This window comes from Platichthys flesus, chromosome 1, assembly GCF_949316205.1.
Source record: "Platichthys flesus chromosome 1, fPlaFle2.1, whole genome shotgun sequence".
In the NCBI taxonomy this organism is placed as follows: Eukaryota; Metazoa; Chordata; class Actinopteri; order Pleuronectiformes; family Pleuronectidae; genus Platichthys; species Platichthys flesus.
This window is the reverse complement of record NC_084945.1, coordinates 28,131,085-28,154,070: the sequence shown is the minus strand read 5'-3', so window position 1 is coordinate 28,154,070 and position 22,986 is coordinate 28,131,085. Positions and strand designations below refer to the sequence as shown.

At 41.2% G+C, this 22,986-nt stretch overlaps 1 protein-coding gene across 1 annotated transcript in view; it reads right to left on the bottom strand.

Annotated features, from left to right (window-relative positions):
• Window positions 1–575: 575 nt before the first annotated feature.
• chsy1 (chondroitin sulfate synthase 1) overlaps window positions 576–22,986 on the bottom strand; it is a 52,594-nt gene continuing 30,183 nt past the window's right edge. Inside the window, exon 3 of the mRNA XM_062390565.1 lies at window positions 576–3,702. Within this exon, the coding sequence (XP_062246549.1) occupies window positions 2,110–3,702 (1,593 nt within the window). The 3' untranslated portion in view covers window positions 576–2,109. The remainder of the gene's footprint in view (window positions 3,703–22,986) is intronic.

Below are 22,986 nucleotides of genomic sequence, written 5' to 3'. Positions count from 1 at the left end.
AGCAGCACTATTTTTTGTTGCTTGCAACACAATCAGAAATTTAAGGAAATCTTTCATGATTGGCCAAGCTCCAATTCAATTAATACAAATTCCCTCCTCTCTTTACAATGTGTCCAGTCAGGAACAAAGACAATCAGTTTCAAATTAACAATATCATCATCATAATAAAAAAAAAAAAACTCACTTTTTTTTCAGCCTAAAATGACAGGAACATATTGAATCTGACCCCTTGCCCCCTTGTTATATTATTTCAACATTTCAATCTGGTGTTCTGCTTTTATTTACAACCATGTCTATTTTGTTGTTACTTTCTCTGTGGAACCTTCGTTAGGAGATTTGATTCTGTCTGTCAGGAAACCCTACATGAAGTGTATACCGTAATTATAGTCAATATTTTATTCATATAAGTTGGTAAAAAAGCCAAGTGTAAGTGCAGTTGCATTGTCTTAGTAACGTGGCTTTCATCTCATAAGTCTTTATGAACTTTCCTTCTCATTTTTCTGTTTCTGTGGTGACCATCATCCTGGGAGGTGATAACTGAGAATGAAAAATACCACAAAAGCAGCAGATGTTGATACTTTTCTCCCCATTTTATTTCTTAAATAGAAAACATCGTCCAGTGGGACAGGGTTGAAAGAACAAATATTACAAAAGTCAAAGAAAAAAAGAAAAATAAGATGACAGCACAGTCATTGATCCTGTTACTTCAGTCTTAAAATCAGCCTTTCTTCTTGTTGTAATGCTGAAAAAGGAGCATTCACCTGATTGAGTGCTACAGCGTACAGTACCTGCCCGTGAGGAACTCCGGCACAAACGGGACAGTGAATCAGGTCTTTCACAAGGAAATGTTACCACCCTCATACCTGCAGCACCAGACCGTGGGATTTCATATTGCAGCTCATGGAATCAGCTATGACGTCACACCTTTGTAGACTGGGACCAGCCACAACACATCTTTTTTATTATTATTTAAAAAAAAAAAAGTCATTTATAGAGAGAGACAGCGATGTATGACATCCACTGGCCAACCAGAGCGCTGCTCCCATTTCAACCCACTGGATTAAAGGACAGACTGGTTCCCGCTTCAGCCATCAGAAAGGCCTGGGCTAGTTTGAGCTTTTGTGTTTACTCTCTATTATGCAGCCAGTTTCATGGTTGTTCCTGCAAAACACCACCCAGCCGCCCACACTCACAGATGCACGAACATGCACACACACGCACATACACACGCAAACGCACACACACACGCACAGGCAGGCAACATGACACCTAAAGCAAACTGTGCAAAAACTCTTTGGTGATAATGAGTTTAGGAAAAGGTACATGAAATAAAAAACTATCCCACAGCTGACATGGTTATACAATCTTTCCAATATACATATTTAAACAGTCAGATAGTAGAAAATGGAGCCTGCAAAATTCAATAAATTAGACAGCAAAAGATGAATTGTAGATATCAAATCCAGCAGTTGGGTTCACAGAAATTAATAATAAAGAAAAATACAAAAACAGTAACAGTGTTATGTTGTATTAACAAAACTTTAAAAGCAAATGGAAGAGAAAACCATTGTAAATCAAAGGAATCTAATAAAAATGTCCCTCAGTAATTACTCACATAGCCGTAATTGGACTTTTCATTGATGAAATGTTTGGAATCAGTCTTTTGTAAACATTCACAATCAAGAGTTGAGTAATTTTTTCGAGCACTGCTGGTCTGAAAGTACATAGACACACGTTCATCTGTTTTCTGCGAACAAGACAAATGGAATATTTATCATCCTGGCTGTGCACTTCACTGAGGTACACACTAATGAGCCCTGCCTCCGCTTCTCCCACAGCCCTGACAGATAACATGAAACAGGCAGGAAGAGCCTCTGGCCCCTTTGTAATCAGGCTCATACAAGAATATCCGTTAATATTCCTTCAATCAACAATCAAAGCCTGTGCTTCCATACAGGGGCCAAGACTGCTTCTATGAATTGTTCGTTGTGGTTTTTCTGTTCATTTTCTTAAAAAAAAAAAAAGATATCCATGTTAAGTCTTTCGCTTCAGTAAAAAATAAATTAGGTAGTGAAAACACCACTAAGAAGAGGAATATTCACGATATCTTCACACTGTCCTAACTGAGCTGTTATTGCTGGCCAGTCTCCTGAAGCTGAGGTCGTTCTTCTCCAGCCAGAGTTCTGCCAGCTGCTGGGTGGAGCCGTGTGATGAGGCTTTGGAGCCCAGGCACATCTTATATTGCTTCGCCTCCAAGTTGGGGTCACATACAACCGGGTGGTGGACGTGTACTATCCCCGTATCTGTACTTCTGAACAACTTTATCCCTGACTGGACAAACTTGTTAAAAAGGTCCACGTCCTCCAATCCCCACCCCTGTATGGAGGTATCAAAGCCTCCTGCTTTGACCAAGTCTCCCTTGTAGACGCAAACAATTCCAAAGCCGTAGTTCCTCCAGAGGCCTGTCTTGGATGTGAAGACGTAGTGGTTGTTGCTGGGGACCTTTCCAGCATACACCACTTTAGGGTCGTACTGGCTGAAGATGATGGGGAAGTAGCTCTGCTCCCCGAGGGCGGTGTTGACCCGACATCGCTTGAGGAAGTCAGTGGTGAAGAGCAGATCAACGTCACAGTAGAAGAGCAGCGAATCATTAGAGAAATGTAAGGAGCCCACTTCCAAAGCCAGAGCCCTAGAAAAAGAGCCAGTAACAGGTTTTATCTCCATCTCGGCTCGGGGATATTTAATGTGATACTCCCTCATGAGCTCCACCTGCTTCACACGCTCTGTGTTGTTGTCTGTGCTGAAGAGCAGAATCAGTAGCTTGACGTTCTGGTTGGGGATCAGGCAAACTCTTTCAAAGTTGGCCATGAAGCGTACAAAGATGTCATAACGTCCCGACAGAGGTACCAAGATGTTCACTTTCTTCTCTTTTGGTTCCCTCTGGTCCTGGCCAGAGGTGGCAAGTTTAAAGGGTACCAGCATCTTCAGGGAGTTGGACAGGAATGAGAGGGAGTCTGACTCCTTGTTAATGTGGCTGGCCAGAGCTCTGGCATCCATCTCCTCCTCCTCTCTGAACTGGATCTGGCTGAAGGTCTGCTGCAGGTAGGCGTGCCTCCTCACAGGAACAGTCATGGTCTTTCCTTTGTGCTTCTTGTACAACAGCAGCAGATCTAGTACATACTCTGCCCCATATAAAGGGTTGACCCTCCGGTAGCCATACTGGATTTCTTTGAAATCAATGACCCGGCCCCGCGTCTTGGCATTAGCGTTTATCATCTCCATCACTTGCATGATGATGTCATCCAGGGCCTGTCTTTGGGAGGAGTCCATCCCACGGCGGGATGGCTGACCATCAGATGCTGAGTACAGGTACTTTCCTGTCAGGAACTCCCACTCCAGAACCTCCTCTCTCTGTCGTGGGTGGAAGCGCATAAATGAGGGCGGCATGCCGAGCTGGAGGTCGTCTCGGCTGGGCTCAGCTGCTCCATAGCGTCCCATCTGGACGATCTCCCGGTGGAGCTCAATGGTTCGGTGGCGCAGGTCTGCAATCTTGCGGCTGAGCATGTAGCTGTGTAAGCGATACTGGTAGGGAGGGTTCTTGTTGGGGTGGAGGGTGATGGCGCGATGGATCTTGCTGTTGTGGAGATCTCGTATGTAACCCTTCTTGTTTGGTTCATAGTTCTCGTAGAAAAGCTGCTGCATCTGTAGAGAGAGGAGACACTAGTGTTAACTTCATGTACATTTGGAACAATGGGAGTTCAAGATTGTTTTTTGTGTGATATTTTTCAAACGTATACCATAAAGTCGACTTGCTTTATTGAATTTTAGCTTGAAAATGTGTTTGTTCAAGACTGGGGATTTGTTTAATCAGTGACAGACGTCATAAGAACATTTAATTATTGTTTCGGCTACGATAACAAAAGGTAAGATAGTAATAACATCCATAATATGGAGCTTTAGGGATATTTTTGACTTGAGTCAGTACTGGAGATGTTAGTTGTCTTAAAGTGAAATAAACTCCTCCAGTAAGGAAGACAACAGGAGCAATTTATCAAACAAGCACAATAAAAACAGAAATACAACCAATTTGCCAGAGGCCAAAACCCTCCTCATCCATAGCGGGTTTGTATTGCAAACTCAATTAGCATGTGAAATCAAGCTGCTATATGAACAAGCTCAAATTTGTAAGACTGGAGCCCACATGGCTATCTGTCAGAAAATTTGCTGCAGCAGCAGGGGGGGAGGAAAGAGAAGAGGATGGATGATGACACAAGGCTGTTGGCCAGATCATTACAAAACGCTCACACCCTTCTGAATGGACTTCAATGTCTTAAGGTAACCCCTCATTATTCTAACTGTGTGTAAACAATGCGTTTTACGGCTTATACAGTCTTGTGTTATCTGTTGTGCCTGTGCACTTTATATGTTTCACTGTGGGAGAGTGGGAAACGTATCGATTTCTTGTATGTCTTGAACATGTTAAGAAATTGACAATAAAGCTACTTTATCTTTATCTTTTCAACAAGGAGAAAGTAGCAGTTTACGTTATTGAAAAAGTAAAGAGTGTGTTGGACAGCACCACTGCTGACAACAAGTGAGTGTGTGAGTTCTAATGGCAGACCTGCCGGAGCTTCACCAACCTACTGTTCCTCAAAGTGCAGGAGGGTTAAAGTGTGAACACAGGGACAGCTGTTTGGGAGCTGCTGGCAGGATCTAAACAGTGGTCAAGAAGGCAGGGTTTGTGTCGTTGCCTCCAAATGAAGGGAGCATCAGAACGGCTGCAGCCCCTAGAGAGTCTAATTTGAGAGGAAGGTTCTGGAATACAGCCACAAGCCTGTTCCTCCGGGAAAAGCAATACGAGGAATGAGACAGGACGTGCCTAAGAGCTATGGAAAATGATACTTGAAGCCGAATACGGTCGCAGGAACTGCCAGAGTAACTCTTTGCTTTTCCATGGCTTTAACCTGTGTCCCTCTGTACCTGAGGGAAGCCAGCCTGCCAGTCAAAACACACTGTAACCTTGTCATTAATGGAAGTCACTGAGCTAAGCTGTGCCTACAGAGGTGAGGGGTCAGCCTTTACTTCAAAAACCAGGCTACAGCACGTGCAATAACTATCCAAAATTCCAATGTAGTATTCCTTCAAACAGAAAGCCCTCCCTACAGGTTTATCAGACAATATCTGTGTGGACACATTTTTGGTCAAGGAATAACAAACTTTTGGCAGCTTCATCTATCTGACCGAGTCAGATGTTTTTTTTTGTCATATAGGTGACTTTTATGTCAATGCTGCTAAACGGTTCATCCAGATATGATGGTGCATTCATACAAAGAGCTGCCTGCTCCCACGCTATTTGGCATTTGATATGTGAAAGTAACAGAGAGAAGGAGAAAGACAGAGGTGACTTCTATACGATCGCCAAGAAAAATTGTTTCTTTTTCTAACCTCCTAGACTGATGGGATGACCAATGAAGTCACAAGCACTTGTAATGGTAAATGGCTTTGTATTTATATAACTTTTCTAGTCTTAATGAATAGTTGGAGGCAGTGTTAATTTCGTTGACGAAAACGATGACGAAATATATTCGTTAACGACCCTTTTTCCATGACGAAGACGAGACGAAGACGTAACGAAAACGGATCTTTGAAAATAAAAACTATGACTAAATCTATTTTTTACTTTCGTAGACGAGACGAAAATGTCGGTGGTTGACTAAGTCACAACAATTTTTTTAACATCATCGTATCAGGCCGTCATAAAGTATCAGGAGCGGGCGGGTGAGTCTGTGTGTCTGTGTGTGTGTGTGTGTGTGTCTGTGCGCACCCAGATAGCGCACCGGCTCCGAGGCTCCGCCCCCTGCCCCGCTCACTCGCTGAGAGACACAAGATCTGAGCTAGTAAACGTGAAGAAGCCTCTCAGTGACCGACTGCTTCTTAACTATGGAAACAGTGAAAACACAGAGTTTCTCTGGTTTCAGCTGATCAGAGATCAGCACCTCAGTTTCTTGATCAGAGCAGAAGCTGCAGGTGGTTTCTAACGAGCTGCAGGTTCTGTGTCCAGCTCCAGTCTGACCTGCTCTCCCTTTTTGTTTTCACATTTAAAACTTAATATATATTTTTAAGCTATTAGGCTGCAGCTATATGTTTTTATAGAAAAGGAGTTTAATTTGGCTAATAAATGTGACTAAAACTAGACTAAAATGGAATTCGTTTTCGTCGACTAAAACTAGACTAAAATGTAATTTGTTTTAGTCGACTAAAACTAGACTAAAACTAAGAAGGATAAAAATGACTAAATGTGACTAAAACTAAAATGCATTTTCGTCCAAAGACTAAGACTAAGACTAAATCAAAAATAGCTGCCAAAATAACACTGGTTGGAGGACGACCACTCTAGCCCTCAGCCACAGCCGCCCATGTGCGGGGGATTCTCTCACCACTTTTCTTCACATTTATGTATTTAACTTTATAGCAACTTCCGCTGCCTTTTATAATATCTGACACAAGCAATGAATGAGAGGGAAAGAGTTTCGGACTAAATACCTGTTTGCTCAAGTGCTGTACTTTCAGTTCGGGAGGCAGTCACCATCTGTTCGTTTAAAAGTAGGCTCAAAACCTTTCTTTTTGATAAAGCTTATAGTTAGAGCTAATTAGTGCGCCAGAACGTTACTTGTTCTATTTTATGACACATGACACACGGAGCTTCTCTTTCCAGCTTCTCCTTCCTCTTCTCCATCCCTATCCCCCTTCCCCGGAATCCCTTTGCTTTATCACCCGCAGATCCAGGGCCTCTGTGGCCGCACCATGGATTACGGTTTGTGGATCGCGCACCGGGGGTCGCGGTGTTGGATCCAGTGTGGCGGATTCTGAGTCATGTGGGCCGATCGTGGTGCTGGTGGCGGACCCTGTGTCGCGTTGGCATTGGGCACGGGCGGTGGACCAGGACCGCAGTGGTGGCTTGTGATGGGTCCTCCTGGTGGGCGGCGGTGGACGGTGACTGAGGACTGAAGTGGCGTCTGGTCTGGATGGTGGATCGTGGTCTAGATGGTTGCTGAGCATGGACTGTGCTTCATCAATGCTGCTAGAGACTTTGATTATTGATGATGTTCTCCTGCACGTGGCATCTATTGCACTTCTGTCCGTCCTGGGAGAGGGATCCCTCACATGTGGCTCTCTCTGAGGTTTCTACATATTTTTACCCTGTTAAAAGGGTTTTTTGTAGTTTTTCCTTACTCTTGCTGAGGGTTAAGGACAGAGGATGTCACACCCTGTTAAAGCCCTATGAGATGAATTGTAATTTGTGAATATGGGCTATACAAATAAAATTTGATTGATTGATTGATTTTCTGTATATTGATATATTCATCAAAGCAGCTGCCATGGGAATTCACACTGAAAATATATGGACTGTTGGATTATTACTGTGCTGAAGATGTAGATATTATAATTGGTGATAAATAGTACAAGGATTAATTAACTCTAAAGATAATATCATTTGAAAATGATGTCACTGCCTGTTTGTGTATGTTTAACCTTGTGCTGCTTCAGCCTCTACGCGTGCTTCCAGCTGCTGCCACCTGCCTCCGCCTAGATATCTTTAATTCATGGGACAAAGGGTGACAGTGTTTCCCTGCCTTTCCCACAGTATGTTCCCAGGCAGTTCAGCTGATAGTGATGTGGGGTAAGCGCTATGTGCCAGCTCAGACTGTATCCAACACCAGTGGTCATCAGCTGAGAGCCAATTGGTCAGGATGTTTATCTGCCTCCTGTGGCTTCGCCGTCGTTAGCAAGCCTCCTAATTATGTGACCTCCACATCTGCGATCACCACTGCAACCTACAACTCATTAGCGCAATTTATTCACAGTCATTGACCTCACAACAGAAACTAGAATGGTTCTCTAACAAAAGAAAGACAAAAGGTAAGTCATAAGTTAGAAGCTGGCGCTTGGGGTGATAAGCAGAATGGCTACACTAAGATCTCAACCACAGAACTGAACTCATTTTTAATAAGCGCTGTATAATAAATTATATTTGAGACAACCACAGACAGAATCAGGAAGGACACTGCAGATCTACATGTGTTTTCAGTTTTGTATTAACATAATCCACCACCATATGTCTCCTCTACCCTATTACGTAAACCATCCTTTTAACTGAGTCAATAAAAACACAATAATCAGAACAAGCAGGGGATACAGTGTTATCAAACCAATAACAAAGCAAATGACAAAGTTATCTGAAGTGAAGTGAGAAGCCAAACAGATGAACATAACAACAGTGTGTGCTGTGATAACATTGGGGAAATGATACCATTATCCTGCAAGGGTTCAGGCCCTAAATAAACACTGCTCCACACCATAAGCACATGCATGGATATTCATTCTCTGCAGAGATTCGCTCCTCAGTCTGGCAACCCTCAAGATTCACCCAGGACATCCTGCAGGAGGAAACCAAAGACCAAAGACCATCTTGGTTTACTATTTAATACATATTAGCCACGGGAAAGACGATCTGTGACTGGTTCCCTGAGTACTTCCTCCCAGCTGTTAAGTTCAACTTCAAAGTTTTTTTCAATGTTCTCCTCAGTATTCAAGTGAGGTGTGCCACAGCAACAAGATGACATCATTTTGAGTGTGCTGCCTGGGTGTTTTCTTACTAATGGAGTCCATATACCTTTTGAAAATCAATGGACCATATATTTTCTAAAATCCTCAATCCAAGTCTTAAAGTGCTCTGACTGTCATTCACATTCAATTCGTAACTCCTACAACTATACGACACGATAAGCGTTATTGACAAGTATTGACAAAAATTAGCTCGGTGGGAATAATGAAAACGTCTCAATCGTCTATGGCTGTCAAAGACACTGTTAAAATGTGTTAAACCTGCAGTGAACGGAATTTATATTAGAACTGAAATAAAAAAAGTTGAAAGAAAATTTCTGCCAGGGTAAGTAGTTTGTCTCAAAATGACATTAGGTGGTCATTAATTGAGAGAATAAACATCTTAAAGGTTTTCCTTTAATTGTACTGTCCAGGCACTCCAATAACCTCACACATCCAGATCTGTTTATTGGGAATGATTAATACCACTCATTATGTGAAAATATTTGTGTAATATCTTTTTTGGATGAGTTTTGTCAAGTCTGATAAAATGACCCATGATTATGTCGTTGTGATGTCATGAGGGTTATATTTGACTTGTTTGTTATTTCTAAACATTTATAACAGAAAGCTTGCTATATTTGGTTTCTAAAAGACAAGAGGGGAGTAGGCTGATGAAAATATGCTATTGAGTTGCATTATGGTAAATCAATTAAGGATTAAAATTCAGTATACCTCAGCTGCTGCTGCTCAAATCTTAACCCTAACCCTAACCAAATTGCTGGAGTACATCTTTAAAATATATGGTTAAAAATTCAGATATTCAGAGTCTGTTTCTTAGTCCTATAAGAAAAACTGTTAACATCAAGAACAAGCAGTGGTCAGCCAGTGTCAAATGATGCCGCAGTCGGATTAGCGAGCCCCCAACACAAAACACAATGTAGATGTGTGCCTGTTTGGATGTACATAATGTTGCAGTAAGGGGGGTATGTAAGGGCAGTGGAAGTGAAGCCTGAGGCTCAGTCCGAGCAAAGGGCGAGAGCAGAAGAGCAGCATGGCTGGCACTCTGGCTAGGTTTAATCTGCGGGACAATAACGCCTCTGAACGGGCCATGCAAATCTAATTGGAGACAGCATTATACTGCTGTAATTGGTTGCTCTGTAAACGAGGGTGGCCTGTCCAAACTAATTTCTCAACTCAAGGAAAAGCTTCTTACACATGAGGCAGCTCAACAATAGGTCTGGTATTGATCTCTCTGATGGGATGAGGTTGTACAACCAACAGCATCATGACACCAGATGACTTCATCACCATTAGCCATGTAACCTGTGTGTAACTGGTGGTGAGTGAGACTGTACAGTCCACAGAGAGGTTTTCATTTAGACTGTCAAGCTAAATGGTAATGGTATTGTATTTATATAGCGCTTTTCTAGTCTTGATGACCACTCAAAGCGCTTTACAGTACAGTTTTAAATTCACCCATTCACACACACATTCATACAGTGCATCTAATCGCAGCACTTTGTTATTCTATGGGGGGCCATCCAGGGTTCAGCATCTTGCCCAAGGACACTTCGGCATGCAAATGGGGCAGACTGGGGATCGAACTGCCAACCTTCAGGTTGGAGGACAACCAATCACCCCTCAGCCACAGCCGCCTGCATAAAGAGCTGAGCTCTACATCAAAATTAGAAGTGCACCAATTCAAATCTTAACCTACAGATTATTGGTGGTTCAGGAATAAACTGATCATGCTAATGTGTGGTGACAGCGAAGGGAAATGAAATGGTTCTGCTGGCTGAGAGTAGAAGTAGATCGAAGACTGCTGTCTGCTCTTTCCTACCTGTTTCTGTTCTGTGAGGGCTTCATGGTGGAGAACAGTTTTTTGGGGAGTTCTTCCTTATCTGATTTGAGGGTCTAAGGTGCAGAGGTAGTTTTATGTTGTACACATTATGAAGCCCCTTTAAGTCAAAACGTTTTTCTGGTATTGGAAAAGTCAAATGTGATCGGTGTGTGTGTGATGTTTCATGTACCAGTGATTGAAAGAAATATGATTATGTTGCGATCAGGGATGTGTTACTACATGCAGAGCTAATGACCGTGTGAATGCGGCCGACAATGAAAAGGTTTCATGTGGGAGGACGTTAGAAAATTGAGAAATGTTTGACTTAATGTTAATGTTATGACAAGTAGGAGCATCAACCAGTCATGGTCATTTGGATTCCCTTATGACACTGAAGGTTGCAGTGCAACGTGAAATGAATGACGAAGAATAGAGCTTCATGGTGTGTACAGTATATTTGTGCTTCTTCTATGCAAAGCCTCATTTAAGAAATGTTCTCTTAAACTGCATAGTTTTAGCACAAAGCATTTACTAACTTTATTTACTTTAGAAATGTTCAAAATGTTGTTTTCATGTATGTTTGTGTTGAAATACAAAATGTATTTTTACATGTTCTGTAACATTTTGACACAAACAAGAGATCCTCTGGTTCTAGGCTTTAATTAAGCAGAAATGCTTTAGTTGTTCAGTCATTTTAAAGACAGTGTGGCCAATCCGGTTTAAATCATGGAAAAACAAGCAGGGTCAAATTTTGAATTTGATGGAGAAATCTAATGTCTGAGAAGAGTGATTGGGTTGAAATGATTGTGGGCAAAGTGAGAATAGAGGAGATACTGGAAGCTGAGGCCTGAATTTGATGAACCAAACCAAACAATACAAAAACATGGTGCAGTTTTTTTTTTCAGGTTATTGGAAAAACAACAGGCAAAATATGAGAACAAAAATCAATTGTATCACACTGAGAAATTCATCGTAACTGGCCAAAAGGTAAAAAATTGTTTATGTGAACAGAAAATATTAGTTTCTCCTCTAGGATTTAGAGGAGCTACGGCTTCTGATTTCCCTTCATTCAGCAGATAAATGCCAAACGCATTGTAGAAAAAGGCAATCGTTTCCTCCTCAGAATGCTTCGGAGTACATCAGCAGAGCTCATGTTAAAAACTACATGACGCACATGATTTATTTTCTAATTCACTATTTAAAAGAAAACCGCACTGTGGGCAGGCAGGCTGTTGTGCTGTTCAGGAGAAATGCCGTTAGGGATATGAAACAAGCACTGACATGTTCCTGTCAGTGCACTGCAGCACAACCACAGGTATCCACTTACTCACTTCATCTAACATCCTGCTGCACTACACTGTCGGAACTGCACCCATATACCTATCCATTCTCTGTGTCGCTTTGTCTCATCCAGGTCAGTGGTGCTGCTGGTGACAACTGCTGTGGACCGGCAGCATAATAAAATAGCCCAGAGTAAAATCACAGTGTTATGTAGCACAAGTTCTCAGAGGGAAACAGTTATAATTTATGTTAGTATATAAAACCTTTGACAGCTGAATTTACTTTTGATTTACTTCTTCTCCACAGTCATGTTGGATCACCACGGGTCGTGATGATTCAACACCAGTCTGAGAGTAACTTAATATTACACTGTCTCTTTTTATATTGTCTGAAGAAAAAGCTTGCTCATTTCCAATCCATCATTAGTGTAACTGGCATATATTAGCTCAGAGGGATAACTTGGCTTGTTTACTATATTGTGAGAACATCACTTTAACTCTGAACATCCTGCCAAACCCTGTTCAAACATCTGGCAGTATAATAATGCTTAGTTTGAAAGTCTATATGAAAATAAATCTGATATCAGACTTAAATGACTTCGGTCAGGTGAGGTGTTTTAAATCACAATAAGATGATGACTACCTCGAGAGAGCACTGCTGAGGGAAATGAGCTGTTATTACTCCACCAAGCTCAGAGCACCAATAAAAGGGAATATATGAACAGACCATTTGGTTTGTGTTCAGTAAGATTGGAAAGAACTGGGTGACAGGAAGCAGTAAAGGCCTTCTTCAGCTCAGACTCCCAGGTAGGGTTGAGAGAAAAGCTCTGTTACTTTACTCACTTACAGAGAAGAGTGAAGTCAAGAAAGGGAAAAGGGAGTTTGATGAAGTGAATGAAGTCTTAGTTCTGAGAAATTCGATTAATCTCAAATTCTAACTCAGTTGGACTTTCTCTCTGAATTGACCTTAAGTGCTATTGCATTTGAAAAAGAAAGAAAAAACTCTTCTCATTATTTCTTCATACGGTAAGTTAAAAACGGTCCCTAAAAACATTTCATGAGCGAGGCTCCTCATTTGTAAGATATTTTTTTCTTCTTCAAAAGTTAATAATGAGCCAACGATCACAAGCTAAAACAGCTACAGTTATAGAAATCACTCTAAGATAACAGACACTATATATTCAACATCTATCCTGTCCTGATCCTCATGACTCAGTGTTAGAATCCCATAGAGATTATCAGAAAGCAGCTTCTTATGATTTTTTGTTAACAGTAGGATGCCAAGACCAAATCATCACCATCACTGTGTCTCTCTGATCAGCTCGGATGTCTGACAGAAAACAAGTAAAGGAGAATAACTGTGTTCAACTTGGCTGCATTATAACACAGTAGAGGAGACCACTGGAGAGAGGAACAGGAAATAGGTTTAATGTGAGTGTATCACACGGCTGCAGTGGCATGAGACTTTGACATCTGATCCTTACATAAGTATCAGAATGACGAGAAAATTAGAGCAGCTATAGAAATAATTCAGCTGTATGAAAACACAATACATATGATTAGAGAGGCCTAAGAACAGAGGTTTGACACACTGATGCTACCTCTGACTATTAGGGACTGTGAGGGGGATGTTTCACTGAGGTCAGTTAAATCCATAATAGAGGCTGCCTTCTTTATTTGTCAGAACCGTGTTTTTGAAAAGCCCTGAACCGTCACTTTGCTGACTCAGACATCCACCAAATATTTTTGGATTGGTAAAATAGTTAGAAAGCAGAAAAAAGGTTAATGAATCCAGCTGTAGTCATTTTGAATGTGCATCAAGGCACTCCATAAGCTCATATCAAGAAACCAAATGGCTGCTGTAAAAGGGAGGAAGGTTTAGAGATGTGGATTCCTCCAGCTACTCCCACAGATCTCCCCTGAAGCAGCAGATAACATTTCCAAGATAAAAAGAGCCAACAGATGTGAATTTTCTCTGATTGTGCTGAGTGTTTTTCATCATGACTTAAACTTTTTGTGTTTGTCTGCAGACACGTGCTCACCTCCATCAGGTCTAGAAAGGCAGGTGAGGCAGGTGTTGAGGGATGAAAAGAGGTTTTTACTGTATCATATCTGCATCTTTCAGCTCTGTGTGTGCTGAGCTTATTTAACCATCACAGCTGCAGAATTTAAATCTCTCTCCTAAACCCTGCCCACATATTAAGTTCCATGTGAAAATATGTCACATAAGTGAAGTTTAAGACCTTCTGACCATCTGCTTCACTTTGCCTTAAGCATAGCAGTTTTTTAATTAACTCGTGCAAAAATGGAATCTTGCAGATGGACAGACGGGTTATCAGTGGAGAGCTGAGGGACAGCTGATATCATATCCGAAAACAACTACAGGGAGCTTTGAGAAAATGTAAAACATTGAACGCTTATCTCTAAAGTTCCAGTTAATGATGCAGCAACAGCTCACCCTACCATTACTAACATCATCTGTATGTATAGCATACCACTACAATGTTTTCATGGTTCAGTCTGAAACTCTGAATAAAAAGAGCCTTTGTCAAAATATCATTATCTACAAATTAAAACCTGATGTCAGCTGTTCTACCTTTGGCAAATAATTAATACTCAAAGCTCAGACAACTGCCATAGAACAGAAAGGAAAATCTCGAGAGCCATGGTTTAAATGTCTCTCTTTGTGAATCCCCTGCCCTCAGACACAAAGCCTGATACAAGGATACTTGTAACTGGATACAAGGATTTCTTCATGTCAGTTTGCATTTGTTGGAACTTGACGTTTTGGAAAACCAGTTGTGATATTATAAATCAGCACCAGTCACAGCATGAGTCACTGCAGTGTTCCCTGAAAGTGCAGTCATACACACAGAATGCAGGATGAGATGTGTAAAGTTATTTGTTCAAACTGGTCACACAAGCATTCTATAGAAGGAGGAAAAACAAAAGAGGACAACAAAACCACAATGAACTCAACAAAGCAAAAGCAGAAATAGACACTTGCTTCACTTCCGTCTAGATAAGGCTGTGTTTTAATGGCTACCCTCCATTTAGCCAGTCTAACGCTTTATTTCACATCAAGTAACTGAGGAACCAGAGTTAAATGAACATTCGGAATTAGGAAACTATTCCACATGAATTCTTCCACATCTCTTTTGCAACTTGTAGGCAGTCTGGGTGATAATTGCATCATCCACATTAGTCTATCAAACCTAGAGTGTTGTTTACACTCTGTGATCCATTTACTGATTTAACCGTCTGATTTGTTGTAACTTCACCTGCTTTAAACATGGTGACTACAGTGTCACTACTTTAAAGAAACCATGGACGAAACAACAGAATTAAGACTCAGTTCGTGATGACATGATACTTCAACTATCCCTTAATATTCTTGTGTTTTTGCCTCCCTATGTCTCCCTTTGGAGTACTTTAATCTATTTAATTTCTATTAAAATGGGAATAATGTAATGTTCAATTCTGTTATATTGTTGCAACACAGAAACAGAGAACTTACATTGACAAAGCATTTTGTGAACAAAACCAAAATGCTCAGAGAATCCACCAATACATGAAGTGATCTAAAACACTTACTACTATAACCTGATTTGCTGACTGAAAAGTTTAATCGGGTGTGATATCGATGAGGTCGTCCTCTCCCCTCACCATCAATCAAATTTTATTTGTATAGCCCATATTCACAAATCACAATTTGTGTCATGGGGCCTAACAAGGAGTGACATCCTCTGCCCTTACCCCCTCAACAAGAGTAAGAAAAAACTGCCCCAAGAAAACCTATTGACAGGGGGATAAACGTAGATGACAGTCACTCATCATGAATAGAAGAAGGCAGCAGATGACAGCTGGTTCATTAATGTCTGTGTGCCTGCAGAGGAGCTGACCATGGGAGGATCCGCAGCATGAACTCCTTTCTGACATCAAAGCAAAGGGCTAAATTAAAAACCTTCCATAAAAGCGAAGGGACAAACTACCCAATATTGGTCACATTTTTTTCTTCTCTCTTTTTTTATTTTTTATTGTTGAAGGTAATTATAGTCGTGTGGTGGGCAGCAGCATACTTGTGGAGTCCTGGTGGTCCGCGAAGCTATCATTTAGTGAACGCCGCCCAAGGAAGCTGGAGGAAGAACAGGAACAGGGATGTGGGTGTAGAAAAGCTTGGAGACAAGTGTTTCTACTCACACATCAGTGATAGAAAGTGAATATGTTTACATAAAACCTATAATCTGCACCTCAGTCCCTGCCCTAAACAATCCCTCCATTCCAAATTCAAATCGCTGAGGTGAGGAAGAGCACTTGCTAAATATTTTGGAAGGCATGGTAACATTTAGGAAACTCAAACGACTTGGATTAAGTTTGGGAAAGATCATGGTCATGGTAAAAAGTAACAGACCGTGGTGAGTGCACAAGTCAGACAGTTCCAACACGCTACTTTATCTTCGAAGAAAGTGTTCACGTGGCGATTAAGTCAAATTTACGGACTGTGATGCTTAGTATTGAAGCAAATTCTATTTTATTGCCTTTCTTACGTGTATGTAAATGAGGTGGTGAAAATGTTAGAAACATCACAATGTACAGCCTGTCCTCTGGAAACAACAAACAAATGAACAAGAAAAGTGTAAGTTTCAAAAACATGTGCTGTCACAAGTTATTTTTCTGGTCATTTGGTGCATTTGTTATATCTCTGTTGAGTTTTCTACTACAGAGACCTGATAAAACAGGTTCCAGAAGACATCTGGGACTTAACTGCCAATTCTTAAATTAGAAAAGGACCAAAATAGTATAAAAACGCTTTCCTTAAATACAGGACTCTTTTCTGGCTGCGAAACAACCTTTGGGACAACAACATCCATCAGCATCACATCAAGCAAAATGTCACTTGAAAGCTGGAGGTTTTCCATACAGAATGCTTGGGCAGTTTGTCATGTTTCCAGTGTAAATGTATTGCAACACGCACACACACACACACAAGCCCTGGAATTCTCTCTTACAGCAAGAGCAGAGCGTTTCAAATTTCCAATGTGTTTGGAGTAAACAAAGAAAAACTAGTTTACTTATATGTGCGTATGATAAACACAATCATGAAGAAAAATAATACAGTGCACATGGTAGTGCAACGGAAACTACTAATTCATTAAAGATTACTTAAAACTGATATATTCACATTGGTTTAACAATCAATAATTTCCTGGTTTAAATAAATTTCTCATATCTGATGCAAAATAGTTATCTCACTGTTCCTAATAATGTTCTGTCAGTACTGTCACTGATGTGTTTAGACATGTAACTAATTCACAACTGAGGCTAAGCTAAAGATGTTCATAAATTCCCATGCCCTTAGGTCCATGCAACATAATGCTTCACCTGAGTGTGTCCTCTGGATTTGAAGAGAGTAGAGGTATTGTGGGTAAAAATGAGGAACCTTGGTAAAACTGCAGAGCAGTGCGCTGGTGGAGTCTCTCATGGTCCACAAGTGTTTTGTGAGTTCAGCTGCAAAGCTAAAAAATGTATACAGGGATCACTCACTCCCCCCAATCCTATGGCCTGCCCAGGGGGGATAGCAGGAATAGGGTACTAATTACAACCTTGTCCCTGTTTGATCCCACCGACAGCATGGCCGCCTGACCCCCAGGTAAATGGGACAACAGCTGTCCACTGGTGGTTATGGCTCATGGTCCAGATGTCATCACTGACGCATGCAGCAGCAACTGTGTTGGATCACACCACATTCATCCCAGCAGCAACGGGACAAGCAGTACACAGAAGTTTAAAGTCTTGGCCTGGGAACTGAAATATCTCCATATGCACTCAGAACTGTGACCACTTTTCGATCAAGCTGTCTTGTGATGAGTACTATGTAGGAAATTAAATAGGTTATGGTTGATTCATACAGAAAGTCAGATTGAAAATCTGGTTATGATAAAGCGGAGGCAGACGCAATATTGTATATAAATGGGGACGACTGCATATTTTCACACAGTCTATCCAGAAAAACATTTACAGCATTGCACTCAGTTGTTCACATTAAAAGACCCACTAGTTGTATAACAAATCAAAACATCTAAAGAGTAATTTTTGCAATTCTTGCATCCGCAAGACTGGGTGTGAATGTCAAATCATTGGTTTCTGAAAGTCCCTTCGACATACAGTACAGAAGGAACGTAATCTGTGTGGACACTCTTACATCAGAGCCCAGGTGAAGGGCAGGAGGTTGCCTGGCAGCACCGATGGATGGATAGCTGTGGAAGGGATGGTGCAAGCACTAACTGGATTTACAGAGCTTTGTACTATCTTGATGGTGCCAACTAGAAAAGAGCTCACAAAACACACACACACACACACTGCAGGTGTAATGGTATGGGACATTCGGACCATGACTCGCTTCGGTCCGGTACACCCAAATGGGTTGTGTTATTAGATTGACATTTTAACTTGATACAATCTAATTATGATCAATGTCTTGGCAAGTGCCCAGCATTAAATCAAAAGTGCCAGTTCCTGTCACCATACATTGTTGTTGGAGAAGATAGAGTCAGTGCATTCTGGTCCATCTTATATATACCCATAAATATATCTATTAAGTTGTTTTTGTCAACTAGATGAATGTTAATCCAAAATTCACTCTCGCTTAGCTCATGTCAAGTATACGCACATCATGGAAATGTACTGTAATGATTTATTTTCTGCTCGAGGCCGAAGCACAAATTAGCCTCATGATCTAGAGTCTAGACAGTACACAAAGTGCACAATCATCACATTATTCCTGAGCAGATCTTTAATAGCAGCTGTGATCAAAGAAATGCATTGTTTTCATAAGGTATTCTTTTTTTGCTTACTTTATTGCATTGTAGATTAGTTTGATTTTAAAGCAGCAAATGATAAGAGGATGGAAAACACTAAAACAAATATCCAGAAAAGTGGAATTTCCCTCTAGATGATAGGGGTGTGTCAACACATTAAGATTAATTGTATACTTAATTTATCAGAACCACATGTCCAGTGCATCTTTAACATGACTACCCCATTCAGAACTGCCATGTGAGTTAAGGAGGAGTTCTTTAGAATGCTTTCAGGATGATCATAGCTGCTAAAAAAGGGACACCCACGTGGACCCAGCGATTCGACAGGGCACAGGCCATGCAGACATGGTACAACTAAAGCAAAAAGTCATGCACAAATGGTTTAGTTCTGTTTGCATTTGGTACTCTGAGCCTGCATCTTACGACTTTCAGCTTGGTTCAGCAGCTCGAATGAGGAATGGTGGTTATGCCTCAGTGTGAAATGGCTCTCAGGGAAACAGACACGAGAAGAGCTAGTGAAACTGACTGGCTTAAGGGGAAGTGTGGCAAGCAAGGACAGTTATCAGCACTGTGTGCGTGAGTGTATTCAATGGTCTCTTTTAAGCTTTTTTTTTCAGCAGGAGTCCGATCAACTTCCAAAGTATCACAAATTTGGCGATAGTCAACTCCTTTGATTAGGCAATGAATTCATCAAGCGTCTCTTGAGAGAGACAGAGAAGGAGTTGCTATGATGGTTTTAGAAATGATAACCCTATCCCAACTGTGGTAATAATGATATAAAGAAACTGTCTCACTGCAGAAGAAATGAGGGCACTGGCAGGTAATGAAAGGGAAGTTTTCGTCTTTGCTCAAAAGGACCAGCTGCACAACGTTTTATTGGAGTACCAGCCACAGTGGCCCATTCTAATGTCCTTCCAAACGGATTAGTAGTCGTTTTTGGTCTTTTCTAAAGAGATTCTGAGCCAACAGCTCCTTTGCCTGGTCTGAGAAAACGCCTTAAAATGGAAACGATGGGTTAATTTGATTTGTTGCTACTTTTCTTAGAAAAAAGGCCACCTCCTCCCATGGCAATCATATTCATCTCGAAGTCTAATTAAATATATCTCGGTTTGGAGCAGATTAGTGGGAGAATATCTTGTCTTACCCGAGGACAGACTGACTTTCATGCTGCTTCTCAATCCATGAATAAAGAAAGCAATGTTTCAACAGTCTGACATGACTTCACGTTCACACACATTCTCAACCATTCATCCAAAAAATCCAGCAATGTGGCGTTCACCAGAGAGGAGAAAGAACCCTGTCAGGGCCGTGTTGAACAAGAGATCTAGATGTCAAGTACAGCAGAGGTAGTTGCACGCGCCACATTTCATCACATCAATCATTGATGGAGGATCACTTGCTGATGGAGATCCCGGGCGTATATGACTTGGCTAAGAGTGTACTGCATACAAGTCTTTGAGACTTACTCTACAAGAAAGTTGAGACTTAGACTGATCTTGAATAATTTGAGACTTGATTAAATTTTCCCCAAAATGCTTAATAATAGCTAGAGTGAAGACAGTTGCAAAAAAAAACATTAAAAAATAGCTTCTACATCACATATTAATCTTAATAATAGTGAGTAACCAAGCGTAGATTAAATGAAAAAGGACAACACAAATTGAAAAGCCACCTGAACTTAAAAAAGCTACCCTGTCACTGCCATTCTTTCTGGCTGGGTTGAAGTTCAATAAAGATTTTTCAATTATGAATGTGTTTCTCATTTCTATCCTAACGTCAAGGCAGTTCTCAGTTAATAAAGCACAGTATAGTGATTGCTTGGTAGTTTAATAATGATAATGAATGTGGGTGTGAGGCCACTTAAACTGCCGCTACAACCACCACCACGGACACTTTAACTGCTAAATGACTATGCTTGGCAGCATTCCTTCGCTCTCCACATAGGAACAGAAGAAGAAAAGAAGTTGAAAGCCAGGATGCCTTGGATTTTGAAAGAAACTCAAGTGTTGGGGTTTGAGGATTTGCCTCGTTACATTGTGTGGATTTGGTGAGACGACTATTTCTGCTGAGGAAAGCAGAGAGCAGAGGAAAGCAGGGCAGAGCAAGAGCGAGAGAAAGAGAGAGAGAGTGGAGTGAGACGATGGAAAAAACGCGTCACTTCTAGACAGTCTGCAAAGGTTGGAGAAAAAAGAGCAGGGAGCCGAGGAAGTGGTGGATGGTTACATTTTGCTGGAGTGAGGGAACATGTCGGGATAGACGTCTTCTCACGTTTTCAAGAGTTGACATAAAAAAAAAAAAACATTCTTCTTCGGCAAGTTTAGACAGGCTTTCTTCCTTCACTGTCTTTGTACAGTGGATGTGAAGGCAGGAGGCCTGAGGGCACTGCAGTCCCTCTGCTGCCCAGCCTGCTGTGCTGTCTGTTATAAAAAAGTAAACAACTGCTGTACTACACAGCAACTTTTATTGACATGTCTGTGGCAGAGGATATTTGGTGTCTTGCTCCAGAGCTATTGAAGAAGCGATGTAACTCTTCAAGTACATCTAATGCAAATAAAACGTTAACTTAGACCAAGAGAAAAATGACCACAACAAATGAATGAATAATTGCATTGACACTGTCCAAGTGTAGAATCCTGGAAGCAGCCACAGGGCAATGTCTGTCAGCCTCTCACTCAGCCAACAGTATAGTGGGTTGATGAATCACATCCTCAGACTGGGAAAAGTCTGTCCCATGCTCCAAAAGTGTTTTGAATGGCCTTCTTTTTTTGTATCCCCGACGGCCTGGCTCTGTAGCCTTGAGACAGTGTGCTCTGCTCAGCAGCACTGCCAGCCTGGCACCTCAATGCCCCAACACCTGAAAACATGTTAGCAGACCATTCACTCAGCCCTCTTCTGGACTAATCAGTGACAAATAGGGCAGCAGCCAGTTTTTTATTACAGACTGAGAAGAAGCTATCGCGTAGTGATCACGACCTCATTCGCGAGGGAATTTTACCAAAGGTTATTTCTTTAACAGTGCCGGTTTGGTTCCTTTGTGAGTCACCATGCGCCCCGGTGGGAGGGGAGGAGCAGCAGAGGGTGCAGTGAAGCTGAACCAGTGGTGTATTGCAAGCATAGAGCCAAGAATTGCAATTTGCTGCCTGCCTCGCTTTTAGTCTTAAATACTTCAGTTTCAGTATCAGAAAAAAACCATCCTCTCTGAAATCACATACACCCCATTATTCATGTTTTGCTGCTATTGTGATTATGGGTTAAATATTTAAGTTATTTGTGCCTTCTCTAAAACAGTTATAGGCCTAAAGGGAAGGCATTTACTCTGTGACTCTCTATACAGCCGTGTGAAGGCATCAGGTATCCGTTATCTCTGCAGTCTCTAACACAAGTGATAACGTGTGTTGTCGTGCCACAATTATGCACAGCCAATTTTGTGCAAACAGCACCAGTCATTTGGATCATAATTACAGAAACCTTTGAGTGTGTGCACATTAAAGGGTATTGTTCTGCTAAGATATTCTACACAGTTTTCACTGCAGTGTAAATCAGCAGATGTATTGGAAGCAGTTCTATTAGAAATCATAATTTCTATTTCCAAACCATTTCCCAGGGTGCCACTGGAGTGCCAGACGACCCTGGTGAGGAAAATACGATGATGCATCACACCCTCACATTTACATAACCTTTCATATGAGAAGCTGTCTGTCTATGTTTCACACAGTGCTAGTCTTCTCCAGGCAGAGTTGGGGAATTAAGAGATTTTAATTACATTTGTATTCGTAATTGTGGAAAAACATGGTATTAAATACCCTTGTAGCACAGACTGACAGTTAGCTGATTGTTCCTAAACATACGTTTCTAAATTAATACAAATTGCTGATAACAATTTTGAAATAGAAACGATTTGTCGTTCATTGTGAATAGTAAAATCATTTAACGAATGTTGTGGTTAGCTGACTAAAAATGAATAATTCCCAAAATATTCTGCTTCTGTAGAAATTCGCTGGGGGGATGAACTGTTTTCTTGATATTATATCAATTTATAGGAATTATCTCTATTTGCTTGATCAAACAAGATAACTTAGGATGTCACCTGCAGCTCTGGAGAACTGCGGTATAGGCACTAAAGTGAAATTAAAACAATTCATAGTAATATGAAAAAATCCAGTTAAATGATTTCATAGCAAATCACAGGCAGGTTTATGTGTAAAAGGTAAATACACTGACATCAAAAAATTAATGAAAGATATTGATTGATTGATGTGGAAATACTACACAAAGCACTTTTGAAGCATGACTGAGGACAATCGTCCTGCTGTGTCTTGGCCCTGATCCATTCCTCTCTCTGAGGCATCCTCACCTCTCCAGTCATTCCTTTAGCAGCAACCTGAGCCCTCCACCCAGCTCCAACCTGCTGCAGCTCACAGACAAAGGCTGCTTTCTAATC